Source organism: Phacochoerus africanus, chromosome 6, assembly GCF_016906955.1.
Source record: "Phacochoerus africanus isolate WHEZ1 chromosome 6, ROS_Pafr_v1, whole genome shotgun sequence".
NCBI classification, from domain to species: domain Eukaryota; kingdom Metazoa; phylum Chordata; class Mammalia; order Artiodactyla; family Suidae; genus Phacochoerus; species Phacochoerus africanus.
In genome coordinates, this window is record NC_062549.1 from 80,326,741 (window position 1) to 80,351,484 (window position 24,744).

At 38.1% G+C, this 24,744-nt stretch overlaps 1 protein-coding gene across 6 annotated transcripts in view; it reads right to left on the reverse strand.

The window, feature by feature from the left end:
* Positions 1 to 24,744, reverse strand: part of SPIDR (scaffold protein involved in DNA repair) — a 309,901-nt gene that overhangs the window by 190,631 nt on the left and 94,526 nt on the right. For all 6 annotated transcript variants that reach the window (XM_047783954.1, XM_047783956.1, XM_047783953.1 and 3 more), the window contains one exon: positions 16,607 to 16,704. In XM_047783954.1, the coding sequence (XP_047639910.1) occupies positions 16,607 to 16,704 (98 nt within the window). The remainder of the gene's footprint in view (positions 1 to 16,606; positions 16,705 to 24,744) is intronic.

Here is a 24,744-nt window from a genome sequence, read left to right on the forward strand (position 1 = left end):
ATGAACTCTGTGCTGTACCTGAATAAATACTGATAAAATATACATGAGCTGAATGAACTCTAATAATACAAATTGTGAAAAGAACTCTGGAGATTATTTTTCTATTCTTGATTTCACTGCCAATCAAGATGGTTCTGACCTACCTCCTTTACCTCGAATGGATATGATGTGTACCCAGAGGAAGTAAATTAAGCTTTGATTAAAGTGATGCTCCAAAAGCAAAAACAAACGGTTCAGTCCAAAACCAAATCTAGGAGTTCCCATTGTGGCTCAGCAGTTAATGAACCCGACTAGCAACCATGAGGATGCAGATTCAACCCCTGGCCTTGCTCGGTGGTTAAGGATCTGGCATTGCCAGGAGCTGAGGTGTAGGTCGCAGGTGCAGCTTGGATCCCACGGTGCTATGGCTGTGGTATAGGCCAGCAGCTACAGATCCAACTGGACCCCCTAGCCTGGGAACCTCCATATACTGCAGGTGAGGCCCTAAAAACTTAAAAAAGAAAAAAAGACAAAATCAAATCCAAATGATGTTTTAACTATTCACCGTATTGTACTACTGTTTTTCTCCATTAACATGAACTGAAATTTATATGTACACAATTGAACTATCTTTCCTTTTGAGATGCTACAACTATGTCTAATTTTACCAATGATCCCAAACACCTTGCAAAATTATACTTCTGTGAAATATTCAATTAGTGAGTCTCTAACCATATTATTGTATTATTATTAATGCTCAGTATATCAAAATTTTAGTTTCTGAGAGAATGTTATAAGCAGCCATCTGATTCATTTCACATATAATTTCACAATAAAATTCAGAAAGCTCTAACTAGGAAGTCTAGATCACAGTACTTAAAAACTACATTCTAAAAAAAAAAACAAAAAACTCCACAAAACTAAATTCTAAAGAAATTCACATCTTTACCCTGCAAAAACACAATTACCCCTTGTTTAAAATTTATGCTCCCCCATAAAATTTTAAGTCATCTGGCAATGATGAACAGACACATTTCTTAACCACAACTGCTTACTGAACTGTAAACAATTGTGCTTTCACTTCTTGATTCTACATTTTTTTCCCTTTTCACCCAGTTTAAAATATTCTCTGCCAAAAGCCACAATAATTCTAAGCATGAAACAGAAATCTGAAACCCAACTTTTATTAAAAAAAAAAAAAAAATGACCAAGCGACTGTAACGTTCATCACAGTCCCTAACCATGAGAACAAACAGACTTTAGCAGAGCATGCCAGCCACCTGGGATCACAGAATCACAGTGCTAGCACCAGACATGTTACTGTGACTTGTTCTGTAGCAGTAGACTCTATCATTCTGTAGATAGTGAATGGGAGACAGAAGGTCCCCCTTTTTTTTTTTTTTTTTTTTAAAGAAATCCAAGTTAGGAAAAAGCATACAAAGGCTCCAAGAATAGATCCTAAGCAAAGTTTATACAAACCCAGAGAAGGAGTACTATGGACCAAATGTCTGTGTACCCACTTCAGTTCACATGTTGAAGCCCTAACCTTCAGTGTAGCTGTATTTGGAGATTGAGCCTCCGAGAAAGCAATTAAGCTTGGATGAGGTCATCAGGGTTGGGCCTTGAACTCACAAGATTAGCGACTGTCCTTATAGGAAGAGACACCAAGAGATCTCTATCTCTCTCTGCTGAGCAGGGAAGAAAGGCCATATAAGCACACATTCAGGTTAAGTGCTGCCTACAAGCCAGGGGAGGTGGCAGAGCTCTCACTACAAACTGGCCATGGTGGCACCCCACTCTTGAACTTCTAGCCTCTAGAACTGTGAGAAAATAAATGTCTACTGTTTAAGGCCTGTTGTCTATGTTATTTTTTATGGTAGTCTAAGCCGACTAAGACAGATTTTTGTACCATGAAGTGGGGTGCTCCTATAACAAATACCTGAAAATGTGGAAGCAGCTCTAAACTGAGTGACAGGCAGAGGCTGGAGGAGTTCTGGGATGCATGCTAGAGATACGGATATTAAAGGTGATTCTGATGAAGTATCAAACAGAAATGAGGAACAAGTTACTGGATACTAAAGGAAAGAGAATTACCCCCAAATCTGTATGTTGAGGCCTCACTCCTCAATGTGATGGTGTTTGCAGGCAGGGCCTTTGGGGGTGATTAGGACAGGAAGGTGGAGTCCTCATGAACTTGCGCCCATATAAAAAGAGACATAGCAGTTCCAGTCTTGGCTCAGTGGTTAATGAACCCAACTAGCACCCATGAGGATGAGGGTTTGATACCTGGCCTCAGTTAGTGGGTTAAAGATCCAGTGCTGACATGAGATGTGGTGTAGGTCAGACACGGCTCAGATTTGGCGTTGCTGTGGCTCTGGCATAGGCCAGCAGCCACAGCTCTGATTGGACCTCTAGCCTGGGAACCTCCATATGCTGCGAGTGCGGCTCTAAAAAGACAAAAAGTCAAAAAAAAAAAAAAAGAGAGAGAGAGAGAGACAAGCGAGGATCTCTCAGGATGTGAGGATGCAGCAGAAGGTGGCCATCTACAAATTTGGAAGAGGCTCTCATCAGGAACTAAATCGACTGGCACCTTGGATTTGGACTCCCAGCCTCCAGAACTAGGAGAAATAAATATCTGTTGTATAAGCCAACCAGTCTATGGTGTATTATTAAAGTAGCCCAAACTAAGACAGAAGTTTTTATTAAAAGATGGCAAAGAGTTTGGCTGAATTTTTTCAGTGTTGTGCAGAAGGTGAAACTTGAGAGCCATGAGTTCAGACATTTAGCAGAGGAGATTTCTAAGCAAATATTTAAGGTACAGCTTGGGTCCTCTTGACTCTTTTTTATTTTTTTCATTTTTTTAAATTTTTTTTTTTACCTCTTGACTCTTAACAATAAAACACAAGAGGAAAGACATGAATTGAAGAAGGAACTGTTAAGCAAAAAAAGCAGCAGAACTTCAAAATCTAGAAAATTCTCAGCCTGTTCAAAAGAACAGAAAGCAAGCAAGCAAGGAAGAAAGCAAGGAAGGGAAAGAAAGCAAGGAAGGAAGGAAGAGGGAGGAGGGAGGGAGGGAAGCAGGGAGGAAGGAAGGAAGAAAGAGAGCGAGAGAGCATGCTGGGAATAGGATACCAAGGGTATGGCTAGACTATCACTTGATTTTTTGACTATAGGAACAGAAACATTGCCAGTGAGAACTGAAGGGAAGAGAGCAGAGGAGATGAGGGAAGGCTGCTGGACTTCTTACAGGGCAAAGAACTACCTGTGAATGTACATCGCCCTTCAAAAAAGAGAAGGGTAACCCTGAAGGTGGTTCAGAGATCATCAGGGCTGCTACTCTCACCACAGGCCCAAGGCCAGGGCTGATTTTTTTCCCCCTGGGTTTCAAAAGGTACAGCTATCTTTCGGGTTTAGGTGGGCCAAGATGCCCCTCCCAGCCCAGGGGTAGTTCTGCAGAGAGCCTTGGGTGAGAAGCCCGACAAAGTTGTGGGGGTGACTTTTCTCCAGTGGACCTGGAGGGCAGAGGACTGAAAAAAAGGGGATTTTCCCTGAGCCTTAAAATCTAATACAATTTCCCTTCCTGGTTTTTGGACTTGCCTAGGACATACGTCTTTCCTGTGCCTGACCCAGCATTATGTGTGGAAGCACACAACTCACCTGGTTTCACGGAGCCCAGTTGTTGAGGAATTTTGCCTCAGGATGAACTGGACCTGAGTCTCATCCATATCTGATTTAGATGCTATCTAGATGAAACTTTGTACTGTGGAGTTGATACTGGATTGAGTTAAGAGTTTGGGGGCTGTTGCGACAGAATGAATGTATTCTGAATGTGAGAAGCACATAAATTATGGAAGGCCAGGAGCAGAACATCACAGACTGAATGTTTTTGCCTCTCCAAATTCACATGCTGAATCCCTAACATCCCCCTCCCAGCCCCCAGCCGCCTGCTCACCGGTGTAGCTATAGTTGGTGATGTGGCCTCTGAGGAAAAGAACTAAGGTTAGATTGAGGTCATGAGGATGGAGGCACTGATCTGATAGGATTAGGGTACTGATAAGGAGAGATCCAGAGAGCTGAATCTCTCTCTCTCTCTTCATGAGCACACAGCCAGATGGCAGCTGCCTGTATGCCATGAAGACAGCCCTTGCCAGAATTAGATCATGCTGGCACCCCAATCTCAGAATTCCAGTCTCCAGAACTGTGAGCATTAAACGGCCCGTTCTGTGGTAATTTGTTATGGCTGCCCAAGCTGAGACAGGGGCTATTACAGGTTAAATTTCCCAAAATGTGGTACATGAGACCATCTAGTGTGCATATTGACCCCTTTCCCTCTGAGTACACACAAAGCAGGGGCTTTCTTTGAAAGACGTCCTTATTTAAAAATCTTTCATAGCATTGTAGGTAATATTCTTGGCTCGGAAAATAGGATTGAAATACTGAAAATAACTTTTAAAAAGTCATATGGTTGTTAAATTAACTGTTTTTATAAATTTAACATCAATTGAAAAAACAAATAAACGCACTGACAAAAATTTCAGCAACCCGATCACAATTACAAAATAGCGAATTACTTACTGTGGATGGTTACTAGAGTCCTCTAGTGTTTAAAGCTTATACCCACCCTCCTCTAAATAATCCTAAAGGAAGCTAAAATTGCGTGTGCATCTGTACAGAACAGCATACCCACTGTAAGGCCAACACACCGTAAACCTTGAGGCAAAAACAACTTGCTGATGCGCTGCTAGAATCTAGGGTGTCCCTACTACCATGCTATTCTGATACTTACTCCAACACCAACCCTCAACACCTTCCCACTTTCAAGGAACTATTAATAAGGGATATGCTAACAAACAACTTCTTTTTTTTTTTTTTTTGCCTTTTCTAGGGCTGCTCCCATGGCATATGGAGGTTCCCAGGCTAGGGGTCTAATCGGAGCTGTAGCTACCAGCCTATGCCAGAGCTGCAGCAATGTGGGATCTGAGCTGCATCTGTGACCTACACCACAGCTCACGGCAATGCCAGATCCTTAACCCACTGAGCGAGGCCAAGGATCGAACCCACAACCTCATGGTTCCTAGTTGGATTTGTTAACCACTGCGCCACGACGGGAACGCCTAACAAACAACTTCTAAATCATCAGTTAAGTCACTTTAAATTGGGTTAAAATAGGCAAAATCTACAATCAGCTGGGGCAGTGCATGTCCCAGTAGGAGTACAATGAATTCACAACTACTAAAGAAAAGCAGATATTCTGGTTTTAGGTGCTATCTCCTTCCAAGAACACTGAGTGTGACAGTATAAAAGACATCATCTCTTGAAGGGCATACAGGGAGAGACCAGAGAGAGCAATCATAAGTGCAATACCTAGTGGCCCTGAGGGGAAGCACTGAGAATGAATGACTTTACACGGGAACAATGGACAGAGCCAGGTAAAAGCGCAACACAGAATCGCAAAGTAGAAATCAGCAAGACTTGATGAAGTCAAATTTTCTCAGAAAACAAACAGGCACAGATAGTGATTCACATGTGCCTTCAGCTCCAGCGATTTGGGACCCGTTTTACACTCTGGTGTCACATAAAATTTTTACATTCACCACTGATACCATTTATTTACTTCATAACACTGAGACTCCAGGCACTGCTCAGGTTGCTAGGTCAGCTTATATATCCTTGAAACACTTTGCAGAGCTACAATTTGCTTACAGTTCGTGTATAAGTACAACACATCAACACCAGAAGCATAACTATGAACAAACTATACTAGGCTTAGTAACTGAGTGTATTATCATGAAAGACACATCTGATCCACAAAGGAGATACATAGTGTTGTGACAGGTGCAGGGAGACACAGCAAGGGAACCCGTGAAAAATAGTCAGGTAGGCTGGGAGCATGACCAAGAATGCTCCCCAGAGAGTTTAATGGTGATGAACATTTACTCCAACATGAGAGACAGTCAATGGAAATTTTTTAAAGCAGAAGAATGATATCAGATTTGCTACTTAGGATGATGAGCCTGACAGGCTGAAAATGAGGAAAAGGGCAATGGCAGAGAGACCAGATGGAGACTGACATAGTAATCCAGGCACAAGGGAATAGGGGCCTGAACTAGTGGCAGGTGGGATCAATGAAGACACCTGACCTAGGGGTTCCCATTGTGGATCAGTGGTAATGAATCCAATGGGTATCCATGAGGATGTGGATGAGAAAACTTTTTTTTCCTTATCCACTATATAATTCATTTAGAATGAGATAACTTTGTGCAGTCTTATGTTGGGATCATTTACAACAGGAAACAGAAATGAAGATTCTTTTAAACCTAGATATATGAGAAAACAATCTATAGAACTACTATTTTTATTTTCATGTAAAAAGAAGTAGAGAAAGCATAGGTTAAATAAATTTACAGGGAACCTGAAGGCATCATTTAATTCTGTTGTATTACCAAATCTCATTTCATAGATTTTTAGATAGACTTACAAGAGATAAAAATGGACATGGCAGAAGCAGCTAAGAAGTGACAGATACGCTAGCCAGAGAGCTGATTTTGGTATTAGTATTTCTTCCTCTGTTCTCAGGTCCCATCACTATTTTTAATATAATTCTGAAACAATTTGATATTATGAAAGTCACATATGAACTCTTTACTCTTCTGTTAGCTCATACTTAATATTCACTGGAAATTATAGCCATTTGGGACACAAAAATCACAGCTCTAACACTGGGCAAACTAGTATCGTAGTTTGTTTTCTGACTTAAATAACTCAAGAGTATTGATGTGAATTCCTTTTGTCCATGACTAAAAGAACAGTATTAAATACCACTGCTGTACCAAAATGTGGGTCTAGATCTAAAAAGGGGGAAAAAATAAAGCCTAGATATTAATTGGCTTGCTGGTTTTACTGGCCAAAGGAAAGCTGGAGATAATCCAAAGGCAGCTTCCTTGACCCAACAGGAAAGGGAAAGTTAAGCAAAAGAACTGCAGCAAAACCTCTCTAGCAACCTGGAGGCAGCCCACACTGAGTGGGTCACAAGCAGCGTCCCTTCACTTGAAGCAAAGAGTGGTAAGAAAGGTAGGTCAAGGAGTTTGAGAGAAAAAATTGAAATGACTTTTTGAAGACTTTGAACGAAAAACCTACTACTTTTTTCCGTCCATGTCATTCTCATTTTATAAATCTAAATAAACATGCAGTTTTTAAACTCATCATATTATATCAAAAACCCTGTACAAATTACCAACGATCAGCCAGATTAAATGAACAGCTAACCACATGCCTCTCTTTCCTACCTTAAAACACTCAATATTCAGAGTTCCTGTTGTGGCGCAGCAGAAACTAATCTGACTGGGAACCATGACATTGAGGGTTTGAGCCCTGGCCTCACTCAATAGGTTAAGGATCTGGCATTGCTGTGAGCTGTGGCGTAGGCCTCAGAAGCGGCTTGGACCCCGCGTTAATAGGCCAGCAGCAATAGCTCGGATTAGACCCCTAGCCTGGGAACCTCCATATGCCACAGATGCGGCCCTAAAAAGACAAAAGACAAAAACAAAAACAAAAACAAAACAGTCAATATTAGAAGACTTAGATTAAATATGCCTATTTTCTAACAATTATTTGTCAACTAAATAGAGGGATCTTAGTTTACCAACTAACTTCCTTTGAGAGAAAAAATCAGCCTAACATTTTCTAACTCAAGACATTCTTTAATTATGAAAAAACAATTCATCAAAGAAATTAGGAAATTAGGATACACACATAGCTACATAAAATTCTTGGCTCTTCTTTTTGCTCACACCACTGTCACTATATAGGAAATGCTGACCCTCATATTCCTTCTTTCTCTCTTGACCACTCAAGTGGGGAGTCTGGCATTTCAGGGTGGTCCCAGGCCTCATAGGGGCCCCCTGAACCAATGAGAGAGAGGCAGGGGCCAGATTTCTGGCTTCCCATTCCCAACAGGGCCAAAGGAACTCCACTCCAAGGAAGCCGATCCATTACTCTGGAAGCTGGAAACTTCCTATGCATCGGGGACACAGCAATGTTTGGGAAAGGATAATGCAGGTGTGAGGAGAGATGCAGGAGTGCTCAGGAGACTGAAACCAAACCTTCAGGGTTGCTCCAGGACAAGTAACAACCAACTGTGTTGTGAAAATGTCTTACTGGGAAAACCAGCCTCATTATTCAAGTTTTCACAAAGGTATAAATTTCAGCACTTCTTGAGTAAAAGTAGTGGAACTCTCTATCATTTCACATTTTCCTCCCTTCTTCTCTAATTGTGAAAACAATATATTTCATTTTTAACAGACTTCTTCTTTTTTAAGAGGAATATTAAAAACAAACAAAACACCTATCCCATTACCTTTTCCAATGATAACCTTTGTCAACAGTTTTCTACATTTTATAGCATTTACTAATACTTCTAAACTATTATATATGAAGAAATTCTAAAAGCATTACAAGGGCCCAGGAGCACTATCCTGAATATTTATTACAGTTAATCATCAGAATAAGGAATAGTAATACTCTATCTTTCAATATTTCTTGAAACTGTATAAATACAACATTCTTCAGGAGTACTCACTATAGTCATTCTCCTTTACAGTCTTATGGAATAATCTTTACTCCCTTTGGCTTTGTTTCTTGTGTCTGATTTTCCAAAATGTGCTTCAATAAGTAGAATTTTACAGACATTACTAAAACATCTTCAAATGTAAAATACTATTTTATCTCTAAAGAACAAAGCTTTAATATTAATTTTAAAAAAGAAAGAAAGAAAAATTAATTACACTGTTCTGACAGGGTCATTTCTGTCAGTAATGGACTCATATTTGTTGCTTAATGAAAGTATGAATGAATGAATGAAATGAGAAACAAAGTAAAACAAACAAATACCCACAGGTAAAAATACTAAGGCCATCTGTCATGAAAAAAAAAGATGAGGCAGCAATACACTGTATTCCTCCAGTGAGTAAAAAACAAAAACAAAAACAAAAAAATTCTGAAATTGGTAGAAAACCATCTATTTCTATTCTTTGAGTAGTGACAGTTATAGGGGTACTCCTTTCAGAAGTACTTGTTAAACATCTATGTTTTCTATACTTTCTTTGCTGTGATTTATTTCAACACAAAACGGTAATATAAGAAAAGCAAATATTGACATGGTAAAAGTTCTTCAAATTAAAAATCTGTTTCATTCAGATTTTCTAATGTATCTTTATATTTCTCTGCTTGAATATAATAATGTTCACCAAATAAAGTGTTCCTTATTGGACTTTAATAATAACCTAAAGAAAAAAATCTTTCAATTACAAGTACTGTGCCAGTGGAATATGCACTACTCAGGTCAACAATTACATGGAAAGATGCTTGACATTATTAATTATTAGGGAAACACAAATCACGCAAGGAGATTATCACCCTCATATCTGTCAGAATGGCTACCATCAAGAAAAAAGAAAAATTGCTGGCACGGATGTGGAGAAAAAAGAACCCTTGTGCATTGTTGGTGGGAATGTAAACTGGTACAGCCACTGTGGAAAACAGTATGGAGGATCCTTAAAAATTAAAACAAGAACTACCATAAGATCCAGGAATTCCAATTCTGGGAACATATCAGAAAGATATGAAAACAGTATACTGAAGAGATACCTGCACCCCCACCCATGTTCACTGCAGCATTATCTACAGTAGCTAAGTTATGGAAACAACCTAAGTGTCTATCAATGGATGAATGGATAATGAAGGTATATTATAAATATATGTATTTGTATATACATATTTGTGTATATACATAAAATATTCCATTGTGTATTAAAGTATACACAAAGAATATTATTTTTCAGGCATAAAAAAGAAGGAAGGTCTGTCATTTCCAACAACATGGATGGACCTTGAAGGCATTATGCTTAGTGAAATAAGTCATACAGAGAAGGACAAATACAGTAAGATCTCACTTGTATGAGTTCTCATTTTAACCTAAGATACATATACATGGAAACAACCTAAATGTCCATCCACAGATGAATGAATTAAGAAGATGTGGTATATATACACAATGGAATACCACACAGCCATAAAAAAAAACCAAAATAATGCCATCTGCAGCAACATGGATGGGACTAGAGACTCTCATACTAAGTGAAGTAAGTCAGAAAGAGAAAGACAAATACCATATGATATCACTTATATCTGGAATCTAATATACGGCACAAATGAACCTTTCTACAGAAAAGAAAACCAAGGACATGGAGAACAGACTTGTGGTTGCCAATGGGGAGGGGGAGGGAGTGGGATGGATTGGGAATTTGGGGTTAACAGATGCAAACTACTGCCTTTGGAATGGATAAGCAATGAGATCCTGCTGTACAGCATTGGGAACTATATCCAGTCACTTATGATGGAGCATGATAATGTGAGAAAAAAGAATGTATACAGGTATGTGTGACTGGGTCACCTTGCTGTACAGTAGAAAATTGACAGAATACTATAAACCAGCTATAATGGAAAAAATAAAAATCATTATAAAATTTTAAAAAATAAAAAAATAAAAATAAAACACACATACAACAACAACCCAACAAATCAAACTGATAGATCAGATTTTTGGGGGAAGAGGCGATTGGAGGAAGGTCAAAGGTACACACTTCCAGTTCTAAGGTAAGTAAGTCCTGGAGGTGGGATGCCCAGTGTGGTGACTGTGGTTAATATTCCTGGATGAGATACAGGAAAATGGTTAAGAGAGAAGATCCTAAGGGTTCTCATTCTGAAGGAAAAAATAATATTTTTTTTGTTATTTACATGAGATGATTGATATTAATTACACTTGTTGTGGTAACACATATATGCATACCAAATCATTATACTTTACATCTTGCACTTACACAGTGATACATGTCAACTACATCTCCATAAAACAGAAAAAAAAATAGGAGAAATTCTCTAATCTATAATTTTTAAATATATATTAATAGTTAATCTATAATTTTTCTTACAAAAATTAGTAACAAAACCATTGTTCCATAATTCTTTAGCCACACTCCTCTGGTACTCTAGACTGGAAGCTTGACTGAGGCTGTAGGCAGCCACTGAAAACGTGACGTTCTCCCACACGGCCTGTCTGGCATAGCACTCACCTGAATGCCTCACAGATGCTTTGCTGTGCCAACCTATACCTATGTTTGCTTTTTTTTTTTTTGGTTATTATTTTTTTTATTTATTTACTTTCCCACTGTACAGCAAGGGAATCAAGTTATCCTTACATGTATACATTTCCCCCCCCCACCCTTTGTTCTGTTGCAACATGAGTATCTAGACATAGTTCTCAATGCTATTCAGCAGGATCTCCTTGTAAATCCATTCTAAGTTGTATCTGATAACCCCAAGCTCCCGATCCTTCCCACTCCCTCCCCCTCCCATCAGGCAGCCACAAGTCTATTTTCCAAGTCCATGATTTTCTTTTCTGTGGAGATGTTCATTTGTGCTGGATATTAGATTCCAGTATAAGTGATATCATATGGTATTTGTCTTTGTCTTTCTGGCTCATTTCACTCAGTATGAGAGTCTCTAGTTCCATCCATGTTGCTGCAAATGGCATTATGTCATTCTTTTTTATGGCTGAGTAGTATATATACCACATCTTGCGAATACAATACTCTGTTGATGGACATTTGGGTTGTTTCCATGTCCTGGCTATTGTGAATAGTACTGCAATGAACACGCGGGTGCACGTGTCTCTTTGAAGTAGAGTTTTGTCCGGATAGATGCCCAAGAGTGGGATTGCGGGGTCATATGGAAGTTCTATGTATAGATTTCTAAGGTATCTCCAAACTGTTCTCCTTTGTGGCTCTACCAGTTTACATTCCCACCAACAGTGCAGGAGGGTTCCCTTTTCTCCACACCCCCTCCAGCACTTGTTATTTGTGGACTTATTAATGATGGCCATTCTGACTGGTGTGAGGTGGTATTTCATGGTGTTTTGATTTGCATTTCTCTTATAATCAGCGATGTTGAGCATTTTCTCCTGTGTTTGCTGGCCATCTGTATATCTTCCTTGGAGAACAGTCTATTCATCTGAGATAATGAAAGCTCCATGCATGCAGTGACATGGTACACAGTGTCTAGGAGTAAACACCTCTGGAATGAATAAATGAAGGATGACCCGTTCAGCTCCTTGCCCTGTACTTCTCTCTTGCCACCTTCCCATCTCCACCATCAGATTCGAAGCATCAGTAAAGTAGCAGTATGGGAAAAGAGCATTTATTTCATATAACTAAGATCAACACAGAAATATGGGTACACAAAAAATACTGCTCTGCACAAGTGATTTTACAGAAAAAGACACTGAAAATTGCTTGGTTGCTTACCCTCTACATAAAGAACAGGCAGTGAAAATGTAAGATTTAAAGGCCCTGTCTCCTGCCCCCAAATCGGCCTTCTTCATTTAACAAATAATCTCTGACTCAAGGCCTGTCAGAGGGTATTCTAAGGTAAGCACCCACATACGTGCACTTAGTGACCACTTCCAACATTTTCCAGAGTAGCAAGTTGAAAAAAAAAGAAAATTCAGAGAGAATTCTGCTTTGGCCAACAGTAAATTTTACTACCATGACTTTGCTTCTTTCTTCCCCTTGCCTCCTTGCCCCTTCTTCTTTCTGAAGTTTAGAGGGAAATTTTATGAACAAAATCTCATGAAAAATAATTTATCTAAAGCCCATCATTTTTTGTTTTTGGTTTCACTTCTTCTTTTTCTTCATTATTTTTTTTTCTTTTTACATTCTTCCTCAACAATATAAGGAGTTCACTGGTTTTTTTCATCCAAGAATATATGTAACTTAATTTTTTAATCTTAAAAACACAGACATAAAACATTATAAAAATATTTGCTGCACTGTTACTAAACTGAGGCCAGACAAGGGAATCTTAACACTCACATCTACAGAACTCATATCACATCTATACTCACATCTAACACAACACGGGCTCATGTCCTCAGTGCCTGGATCTGCCCTCCCAGGAACCTATCCAGAACAAGAGAGGCCATGACCACAGGCCACTTGGGCAGAAAGTCTCATGTAAATCTGGCTCTGCCACCCACTGGCCAGGACACAGGACCCTGCCTGCCCACATTCTCTCCGTTTCTAAAATGGCATCAGAGAACCTAACTGCAAGAGCTGCTGTGAGTATTAAATGAGATGATAAACATGAGAAATATTCTGAATATCACTTAATAAAAACTGGCCACTGCCACCAAGGTGAAAAGCAATGTTGGAAAACTGTTTCCCCTCAAAAAGAAGAAAAATAAAATGGTTCCTGAAAAGAAATGCGGAAATATTTTCCTCTTGCTTCTACACTCATCATTCTCTATTCCATAGTCACTATTTTTTTTTTTTTTTTAACAGCCACACCTGAGGCATATAGAAGTTTCCAGGCTAGGGATCAAACTGGGGCTATAGCTGTGGCCTATGCCACAGCCATGGCAACACTGGATCCAAGCCACATCTGCAACCCACACTGTAGCTTGCAGCAATGCCGGATACTTATCCCACTGAGCCAAGCCAGGGATCAAACCCACATCCTCACAGAGACAGTGTCAGGTCTTAACCTAGTGAGCCACAATGGGAACTCCCACAGCCACATTTTAAAATGCATATGTGTGCAAGGCATCACACTAGAATAAAACCCAATCATGGCCTCCAGGCCCTGAATGGTCTGGCCTTTCCCCCCCAACTCTTCTTGGTTTGTCATCCAACAAACCAATCTCTACTGGCCTTCATGCGAGGTACACATGCTTCTCTCTGTTCTTTCGACAGTGAAGTTGAATCCCCCGAGTGTATCAAAAGAACAAAAACAAACAACAACAACAAAAACCAGAAAATAAGAACACATTAAAATTCACTCAAGTTTAAAGAACCTTGAGATTATGTCTTTTATACTGAAATGTACTAGAAAGTACTAAGAAAACAAAACTGACTATAAAGTAGCCCAGAAAAGTAAGCTATCTATGAGGGAAGCAAAGAAAAACTGAAATCCACAAACTAAAGGTATTAAAGGTATGAAAAATCTTTTTCTTAAAGTTAGAAAGATGTGTTAGATATTCCCTGAAGTATTTGATATCTGATATTAATATGCAATGACTTAAAAAACTAGACATGCCCTTATTTTAACACCTAGCAACTGAACCCTTGCCCATTTATATCAGAAAATTAAACACCTGTGTTCACTCAAAATCTTGTTCATAGCACTTTTATTTATGATTGCCCAATCCTAGAAATGATCCAAATGTCCCTCCATACGTGTACAGTTAAACAAAGTCTGGTACACCCATAGCACAGCTCACCAACATAGACACATGCACATGGGTAAATCTCAAAGGAATGCTGCTGAGTGAAAAAAGTAAATTCCAAAAGGTTATTTACTATATTATTTCACTTATGTAACATTTTGGGGATGACAATAATATGGAAAGAGTGAATAGGCTGGTGGTTGCAAGGTATCAGGAGGGCAGGAAGAGGTGTGCACAGCCATAAAAGGCAGAACGAGGAATCCTGGTGATAAGTGTTCTGTACCTAGAGTGTGGTGATGGATACCTGAATGTACATATGTGATTAAATTACATAAACAAAACACACAGAAGTGCACGTAAACTGAAAAAACCTAAGCAAGGCTGGCAAATGCTATCTGGATCAATTCCTGGTTATGTCAGCTACTAGTGCTAGGGGCCATGTCATCCTTGGGGGAAAGAGGTGAAGGGGAAGGAACCACTGTGTTATTTCTCACAGTGGCATGACCTTCATGTGGATCTACAATTATCTAAACATGAAAAAATTTTTTAAAAAGACAGATATGGTAGAGACACCCACTCAAATATTTCTAGTTAGTAAGCAGGCTCAATATCCCTCTCAAATGTGAAATAATTAAATGACACTCCTCAAATGGAAGAAACCTGGGAAGAAAGGCCTCAGACTTAATAATTACAATTATAGATTAATTATGTAAACTATAATTTATCATATCTGAGGGAGATGAATAATGATATTCATGGTGAGATGTCTTGGGGAGACATGTTATACTTAATATCCAGAACAAAAACCAAGATGTGGTTCATAAATTTACTACTAACTCCTAGATTTCTCAAACCCATCAGAAGAAAGTGAAGCCAAGCCTAATACAGTCACCTGGTCAGTCAAAATTAACCAAAGCTAAGTAACACTCCTGAGTGTAAATGAAATAAGATGGGATTCTGACTGTGGTACCTTGCAAACCCAGATCCTAAGGGGGAGGAGGAGATGTTGCTCTTGGCTGCTTCTGCCAGAGCCAGCAGCAGGGAAACTGACCTCAAAATGACAGCACCTCTTGTTTCCACCACCTATGGAGTCTGGGGTTGCCCTGAAGGCTGCATGTTCTTCCCATGCAGTATCAGATTTATTGTTAGTACAGCTCATAAGGCAAGGCTCAACAATTATACTCATTTTTGACAGGGAAATTAAGAGAGTTAGAGAGCTTAGATTAAGAATGGAGATATTTTAATAAATCCATCACTGAATTTCAGCTGTTTATTCAATTTCAGTTCTTAGGATTAGGGGGTTACCTTTATTTATTTATTAGGAGAGTTATCTTTATTTAATATTTGCAAGTTTTTCTTTTATTTACTCAGTTGCTATAAACATATAGAAAGGAAAAAAATTTATATTGAAATAAAAAATTCTTCTGCCCGGCCACAAAGGAAGCAAAACACTGAATACTGAAATGTTCCTCCTAATAAATGTTTATAATAACATATCAAAAGGAAAGGAAAAAAAAGACATAATTTTGTACAAGGCATTAAGGGGAGGATTCACAGATATGAAAAATAAGAAATTTATCTAAGGAAAAGAAACAGAAAACAAAATCCAAATTCCTAAATATTCAGACTTCTAACAGAAAATACCACTGGAGATGGTTATATATTCATATTATAAAATTCATGGATTAACGTTTGGCTCTAGTTTTTTGTTTTATATTGCTTTTGTTTTTCATTTATGGCATGACTAAATATCCTCTATTCTCAAATTTAAGAAGGAAAATCATAAGGAACATCCCAAGTAAACTATTTGGTACTGATGAGTCAAACACGGCTTTTCCCTTCAGTCCAGGCATCCAATCACAGACGTCTGATGGTACCTTTCTAGCCCAACCACCAGCTCTGTGCTTGACAATTTGGTTAATTCACTATAATGAGAAGCTGTAGCAGCAACTTTCAATCTGTATGCTGCAACTCATTAGAAGGGTCCTGCATCAATTTAGTGAGATCAGGATTTTGGTATTTCACATATACTGAGGCCAGTGTTGTTTATTAAATGTTTGCTTCAGATGTGCATGTGTGTGTGAATGTTGTGTGTGTATTGAGAGATGACATAAGATGTACTGCTTACTATGTCACAAAAGTCTGAAAGCTACTAGAATAGATACAGCAAGAAAAAGGTATAACATAGAACCCTCCAAGTCAGCTCTTTAGACACCTGAAGAAAATGGCATGAAAGTGGTAATGATCAACTTCATATATTTTGCTGTAAAAATAATTTTTTTAATAATGATTTTTATTTTTTCCATTAACTGGCATATTCTTTACTCACAGATGGCAGTGCAGCCTTACCTGAACGTGTCCTCTGGTAAGGACACTGATGTCTCCACAAAGAAATGGCAGATCTCTCTCGATTCTGCAGTCCATTTAGTCTTTCTGCTAGCCCGCCTCTGTTTAATGAATTATAATGTATTAAGTTTAGTTAAAAGAAAAAGCTTCAGAATTGTTGAAACATTTATATTTTATAGCCTCCAATCAGGAAAAAATAAAGCATGAAAATTTTGACTTATTTAATACTATATTCTCTTCCTAGAGGCCAAATCCTTCTAGGTTAGTAATCTCTTAAGATTATTTGGAAGATCAGTTTTCTGGTTCTTAGAAATATGGGCTCCTCTGAGATCAGTCCAACTTCCTGACTATTCTTTCTCAGTTTACTTATTCCAAAAATATGTACTGATTACGTGTTTCCTGCTCTATCTAGGCAAGCACCAGATGTCAAGAATATGAAGAAGGCAACAAGCCATGCAATGGTATACCTTACAATCTGATCAGCAGACAGGAGCAAACAGATAAAAGTAAAATGGGTTCCCAGTTGTAGTCAAGTATAAAGCCTGTATGCTGTTAATAAGTAGAACATTCAAATAAGAGGATGTGGGTATGGGCCATTACCTTGGCCCACAGAGATAACTGAGTATTAATCATAAACATAAAACAAGGATACCAATATTATACAAAGACGAAAACCCCCATGTGTGGTAGGAGAACAACTCATAACAATGTTTACACGGGCATTTCATAAGAGCCCCTAGCCATCAATTCTTATCAATAGATAGACAGATAGATAGATAGATAGATAGATAGACAAATATAAACACATCTGTATTTTTTGATTCAGTATAAACTACCTGCATTCAGAAAAGTCAGTAGCTCCTGACACACCTGTGATCTCAAGAGAAATCAAGCTCAGCTGTTAAACCTCATTGTGACTACAGCTACATAATGTTTCAATGTATTCGCTTATAAAAGTATGTTCACTAGTCATTTCACTAAGTTCTCTCTCTTCTCCCTCTCTCTGGTGGCATATGGAAGTTCCGAGGCTAGGGGTAGAATTGGAGCTGTAGCTGCCGGCCTACTCCACAGTCACAGCAATGCCAGATCTGAGCTGCATCTGTGAGCTACACCACAGCAATGACGGATCCTTAACCCACTGAGCAAGGCCAGGGATCAAACCTGTGTCCTCATGGATCCTAGTCAGGTTTGTTAACTGCTGTGCCATGAAGGGAACTTACTGAAAACAGTTGTTGAAAACAGAAAGGACTTAGCAGTGTCTGGCATTTAGTAAACCTTCAAGAAATGCTAGTCATTGGTGTTACTGATTCTGTTAAGATTCTTTTTTTTTTTTTTTTGGTCTTTTTGCTATTTCTTGAGCCACTCCCGCGGCACATGGAGGTTCCCATGCTAGGGGTCGAATCGGAGCTGTAGCCACCGGCCTACGCCAGAGCCACAGCAACGTGGGATCCGAGCTGCGTCTGCGACCTACACCACAGCCCACGGCAACGCCGGATCATTGACCCACTGAGCAAGGGCAGGGACCGAACCCGCAACCTCACGGTTCCTAGTCAGATTTGTTAACCACTGAGCCACTACGGGAACTCCAATTCTGTTAAGATTCTCATTTGCACTCTATGCTTTCCACAATGATTGAAGGATCTTAATATATATCATATGCATTATCACTACCACCTACTTTGTTTAGGCACTAATTATTTCTGACTATGTGTGTGTGAACAGCATTCATAAAAACAAATTTTAATCACAAATATGCCAAAGAATCTATATTTGTGCAAGTCCTTCTTCATACCATTCTGTTTACAATGAAGTAACTCATCTATACACTGCCTTTAAACAACACAATGAAAACAGGTACTACTGTCATCTGCATTTTACAGGTGATACTGGGACTTCAACACTGCACACGCTGAGACATCTACTGAGGGGCACAGCTGATGTACACCAGGCAGTCTGGCTCCAGCCTCAATAATATACCCACAGTCTGTTAAAGAATACCTACTACTTAAAAATACTAATAATATAATAAATACAAGGAAAAAAGGCAAAACACTGTATGCTTTGCCCAATGATCTAGATATCTGCCAAATGCTGATTTTCAATCTTATGACTTTAGAGAGAAGCAAATGAAAGACAAACGACAATCTGAAAGCAGCATATGGTTAATGTCAGGCCTAGAATCTCACAAAAAACTGTAGGAATTATAGAATGAAAGGTAAAAAGCAAGAGTAAAAATGAATGCAGAACAGTTCTCCACATGCAGGAACATCTGAAGCCTAAGAAAGAATCTGCATTTCCACCTTGGTTTTAGTCATTAGGTCACAGAATACCTCTGCTCCAAGAATTCCTGCAAGGAATTCCAAGCAGAAGCACCACAACTTAGGGATGGAAACACCGTGACCTATGATCAATAATCATAATTCTAGTAAAAACTCCTACACATTTAAAAAACAAATAAGGTTCAATAAGACTCCTTCTACAATACATGCAAATTAACATTTCTTGTTTCCTTTTTCTCTTCAGTTTAGATGTATTTGACAAATAAATTTGTATTTAGAGTGAAAAATGTGGGATTTAATACATGTATACATGTGAAAGGAACCCCACCCTTCACTTAATTGAGAGAGAACCATTACTTCATATATTTATCTTCTTTGCTTTTAGACGTAAACTTTTTTATTTTAGGGCCATACTTGCAGCATATGTAAATTCCTGGGCCTGGAGTTGAATCAGAGCTACAGCTGCCAACCTATGCCACAGCCACAGCAACACCAGATCCGAGCCACATCTGTGACCTATGCCACAGCTTCGGGCAACGCCAGATCCTTAACCCACTGATTAAGGCCAGGGATCAAACCTTCTTCCTCATGGATACTATTCAAGTTCTTAACCTGCTGAGCCATAACAGGAACTCCTTGGTATAAACATTTAAATTCTACTCTCTTAGCAAATTTTGATTGCACAATACAGTATTTTCAGTAACTGTCACCATGTTTACATTAGATCCTCAGAACTTATCCACCTTGTAATAAGTTTTCACCTCTTTCATATGATATATTCCCAGAAGGAGTATTTCTGGACTGTATGGTAGATATATTTTTAACTTTCTTAGAACCTCCATACTGTTTTCCACAGTAGTTACACCAATTCCCATTCCCACCAACAGTGCACAAGGGTTCCGTTTTCTCTGGCCAGCACTTGTTGTCTCTTGTCTTTTTGATGACAGACATTCTGATAGATGTGAGATGGTATCTCACTGAGTTTTGACTTGCATTTCCCTGATTATCACTGATGTTAAACATATTTTCGCATACTGTTTATCATTTGAATGTGCTCTTTGGAAAAATGTCTATTCAGTTAATCTGCTTATTTTTTAAATCAGAGTGTTTGATTTTTTTTTTTTTTGCTATTGAATTGTATGAATTCATTAAATAGTTTGGACATTAAACTCTTATCAGATATGTGATTTGCAAATATTTTCTTCCATTCTGAAGGTTGCCTTTTTCATTTTGCTGATGGTGTCCTTTGCCATGCAGAAGCTTTTTAGTTTGGTGTAGTTTCACTCATTTATTTTTGTTGTTGTTGCCTTTGCTTTTGGTATTAAATACAAAAATTCAACACCAGGACCAAGGTCAAGAAGACTACCAGCTGTGTTTCATTTAGGTCTTTTGTTTTCAGATCTTCCATTAAAGTCCAATACCTTTTGAATTGTTTCTGTGTATGGTGTAAGACGGGGTCCAGTTTCATTCTTTGGCATGTGGGCTGTACAATTTTCCCAATACTATTTATTGAAAAGACCAATTTCTCTCCATAGTATATTTGTGGCTCTGTTGTAGTAAGTCAATTGGCCATATATCCACAGGTTTATTTCTGGACTCTCTATTATGTTCTACTGAAATATGTACATTTTTATACCAATACCATACGTTTTTGATTATATTGCTTTGTAATAACAGTTTGAAATCAGGTAGTGTGGTTCCTCCAGCTTTGTTCTTCTTTCTCAAGACTTCATTGGCTATTCAGGATCTTTGTGGAGCCACACAAATTTTAGGATTGTTTGTTCTATATCTGTGAAAAATGACATTGGACTTTTGATAGGGATTGTACTGAATCTATAGACGGCTTTGGGTAGTATGGACATTTTAGCTATTCTAGTTCTTTCAATCCATAAGCACAGTATATATACCCATTTATTTTTGTCTTTCTTAATTTCCTTCATCAATGTCTTATAATTTTATTACGCTGTCTTTAAGAGACCAACTTCACTTCTAGGGACACATACAAATTGAAAGTAAGAGGATGGAAGAAAATATTCCAAGCAAACAGGAATCAAAAGAAAGTTGGAGTAGCAATACTCATAATACACAAAACAGCCTTAAAATAAAGAATATAAGAGACAAAGAAGGACATTACAAAATGATCAAAGGATCAATCCAAAAAGAAGATATAACAATTGTAAATATATATGCACCCAACATAGGATCCCCTCAATAAATAAAGCAACTGCTAATAACCTTAAAAGGAGAAATTGACAATAACACAATAATAGCAGGGGACTTTAAAACCCCACTTACAACAATGGACAGATCATCCAGACAGATAATCAACAAGGCAACACAAGCCCTAAATGAAGCATTAGTCCAGATGGACTTAATAGATATTTGTAGGACATTACATCCAAAAGCATCAGAATACACATTCTTCTCAAGTGCACATGGAACATTCTCCAGGATTGATCACATTTTGGGCCACGAATGAAGCCTCAGTAATTTTAAGAAAAATGAAATCATATCAAGCATCTTTTCTGACCACAACACTATATGACTGGAAATCAACAACAAGGAAAAAAAAACGCAAAAAAAATACGGACACATGGAGACTAAACAACATGCTACTAAACAACCAATGGATCACTGAAGAAATCAAAGAGGAAATTAAAAAATATCTAGGAGCAAATGACAACAAAGATACGACACTCCAAAACCTATGGAATGCAGCAAAAGCCGTTCTAAGAAGAAAGTTTACAGCAATACAAGCCCACCTCAGGAAATAAGAAAAAGCTCCTCAGGAAATAAGAAAAAGCTCAAATAAACAAGCTAACTTTACATCTAAAGCAGCTAGAGAGAGAAGAACAGACAAGACCTAAAGTTAGCAGAAGGAAAGAAACCATAAAGATCAGAGCATAAATCAAGGAAATAGAAACAAAGAAAAACATAGAAAAGATCAATGAAATGAAAAGGTGGTTCTTTGAGAAGATCAACAAAATTGATAAACCCTTAGACTTATCAAGAAAAAAAGAGGACTCAAATCAATAAAATTACAAATGAGAAAGGAGAAGTAACAACAGACATCACAGAAATACAAAGGATCACAAGAGACTACTACATGTAAATATATGCCAATAAAATGGACAACCTAGAAGAAATGGGCAAATTCTTAGAAAAGTATACAGTCTTCCAAGACTAAACCAAGATGAAATAGAAAAGATGAACGGACCAATCACAAGTACTGAAAGCAAAACTGTGATTAAAAAACTTCCAACAGGAGTTCCCGTCATGGCACAGTGGTTAACGAATCCGACTAGGAACATGAGGTTGCGGGTAAGGTCCCTGGTCTTGCTCAGTGGGTTAAGGAACCGTCGTTGCCGTGAGCTGTGGTGCAGGCTGCAGATGCGGCTCGGATCCCGAGTTGCTGTGGCTCTGGTTCTGGCTGGCAGCTACAGCTCCGATTCAACTCCTAGCCTGGGAACCTCCATATGCTGCAGGAGCGGCCCTAGAAAAGGCAAAAAAGACAAAAAAAAGACATCAAAAAAAAAAAAAAAACTTCCAACAAATAAAAGTCCAGGACCAGATGGATTCACAGGTGAATTCTATCAAACATTTAGAGAAGAGCTGACACCTATCCCTCTGAAACTATTCCAAAAAATTGCAGAGGAACACTCCTAAACTCATTCTATGAGGCCACCATCACCCTGATATCAAAACCAGACAAAGATACCACAAAAAAAGAAAACTACAGGCCAATTTCACTGATGAACATCGATGCAAAAACCCTCAACAAAATACTAGCAAACTGAATCCAACAATACATTAAAAGGATTGTACATCATGATCAAGAGGGATTTATCCCAGGGATGCAAGGGTTCTTCAATATCCACAAATCCATCAGTGTGAGACACCACTTTACCAAACTGAAGAATAAAAACCCTATGATCCTCTCAATAGACGCGGAGAAAGCCTTTGACAAAATCCAACACCCATTTCTGATAAAAATCTTTCAGAAAGTGGTCATAGAGGGAATCTACCTCAACATAATAAAGGCCATGGATGACAAACCCACAGTGAACATCGTTCTCAATGGTGAAAAGCTGAAAGAATTCCCACTGAGATCAGGAATAAGACAAGGATGACCCCTCTCACTGCTACTATTCAACATAGTTTTGGAAGTTCTAGCCATGGCAATCAGAGATGTAAAAGAAATAAAAGGAATCCAAACTGGAAAGGAAGAAGTAAAATTATCACTATTTGCAGATGACATGATTCCATACCTAGAAAATCCTAAAGACACTACCAGAAAACTGTTAGAGCTCATCAATGAATTTGGCAAAGTCACAGAATACAAAATTAATGCACAGAAATCAACTGCATTTCTATAGACTAACAATGAAAGATCAGAAGGAGAAATCAGGGAAACAATCCCATTTACCATCTCATCAAAAAGAATAAAATACTTAGGAATAAACTTAACTAAAGAGACAAAAGACCTGTACTCTGAAAACTGTACAATGCTGATGAAAGAAATCAAAGATGACACAAACAGATGGAAAGACTTACCATGCTCTTGCATTGGAAGAATTAATATTATCAAAATGACTATAGCACCTAAGGCAATGTACAGTATCAATAAAATTCCTATCAAATTATCTAGGACATTTTTCACAGAACTCAAACAAAATATTTTAAAGTTTGCTTGGAAGCCAAAAGACCAGAATAGCCAAAGCCATCCTGAGAAAGAAAAATGGAGCTGGAGGAATCAGGCTTCCTGATTTTAGACAATACTACAAAGCAACAGTCATCAAAACCATATGGCACTGGGACAAAGACAGAAATGTAATCAGTGGAACATGATAAAAGCCCAGAATTAAACCCACGTACCTACAGTCAACTAATCTATGACAAAGGAGGCAAGAATATACAATGGAGAAAAGACAGCTTATTTAATAAGTGGTGCTGGGACATCTGGACAGCCATATGTAAAAGAATGAAATTGGAACACTTCCTAACACCACACATAAAAATAAACTCAAAATGGATTAAAGACCTAGATATAAGACCAGACACTATAAAACTCTTAGAGGAAAACATGGGGCAAACACTCTCCAACATAAACAACAGCAACATCTTCTCAGATCCAAAAGGGGATGGGTTGGGGGTTTGGGATTGAAATGATATAAAATCAGGTAGTGATGCTCACTGTACAATTATAAATGTAATAAAATTCATTGAGTAATTTAAAAAAATGTCTTATAATTTTAAATGTAGAGGTTTTTTTCCTGCTTAGCTTAATTCACTCCCAGATATTTTATTCTTTTTGATGCAACTGTCAATAGGATTGCTTTCTTAATTTCTCTTTTGGATAGGTTTGTGGTTACCATATAGAAAGAAAACTGATTTTTCTAAACAGAGATGTACAGGGGGTTCAGTTCCAGATGATCATAAAATATTTGAGATGGCAATATAGTAAATCACCCAAACTTTTGGGTTTCCCAGTGTATATCAAAGTTATGCTTACACCATACTGTAGATTATTAAGTGTGCAACATTATGTTTAAAAAATGTACAATACTACTGGGAAAATGGCACAGATAGATTTGCTCAACACGAGATCATCACAAAACTTCAATTTGTAAAACACGCAAACAAACCCTCACAATGTCTAGAAAGCACAATGAAGCAAAGCACTAATAAAATAATGTATGCCTATACTGATTTTACATCCTTTACTGAATTCATTTATTACTTTTAACACTTTTTTAGTGGAGTCTTTAGGGTTTTCTGTATAATATAATGTCATGTGTCATTAAGACAAGTTTCAATTCAAATGTTTGGATGTCTTTTATTTCTTTTTCTTGCCTAATCACC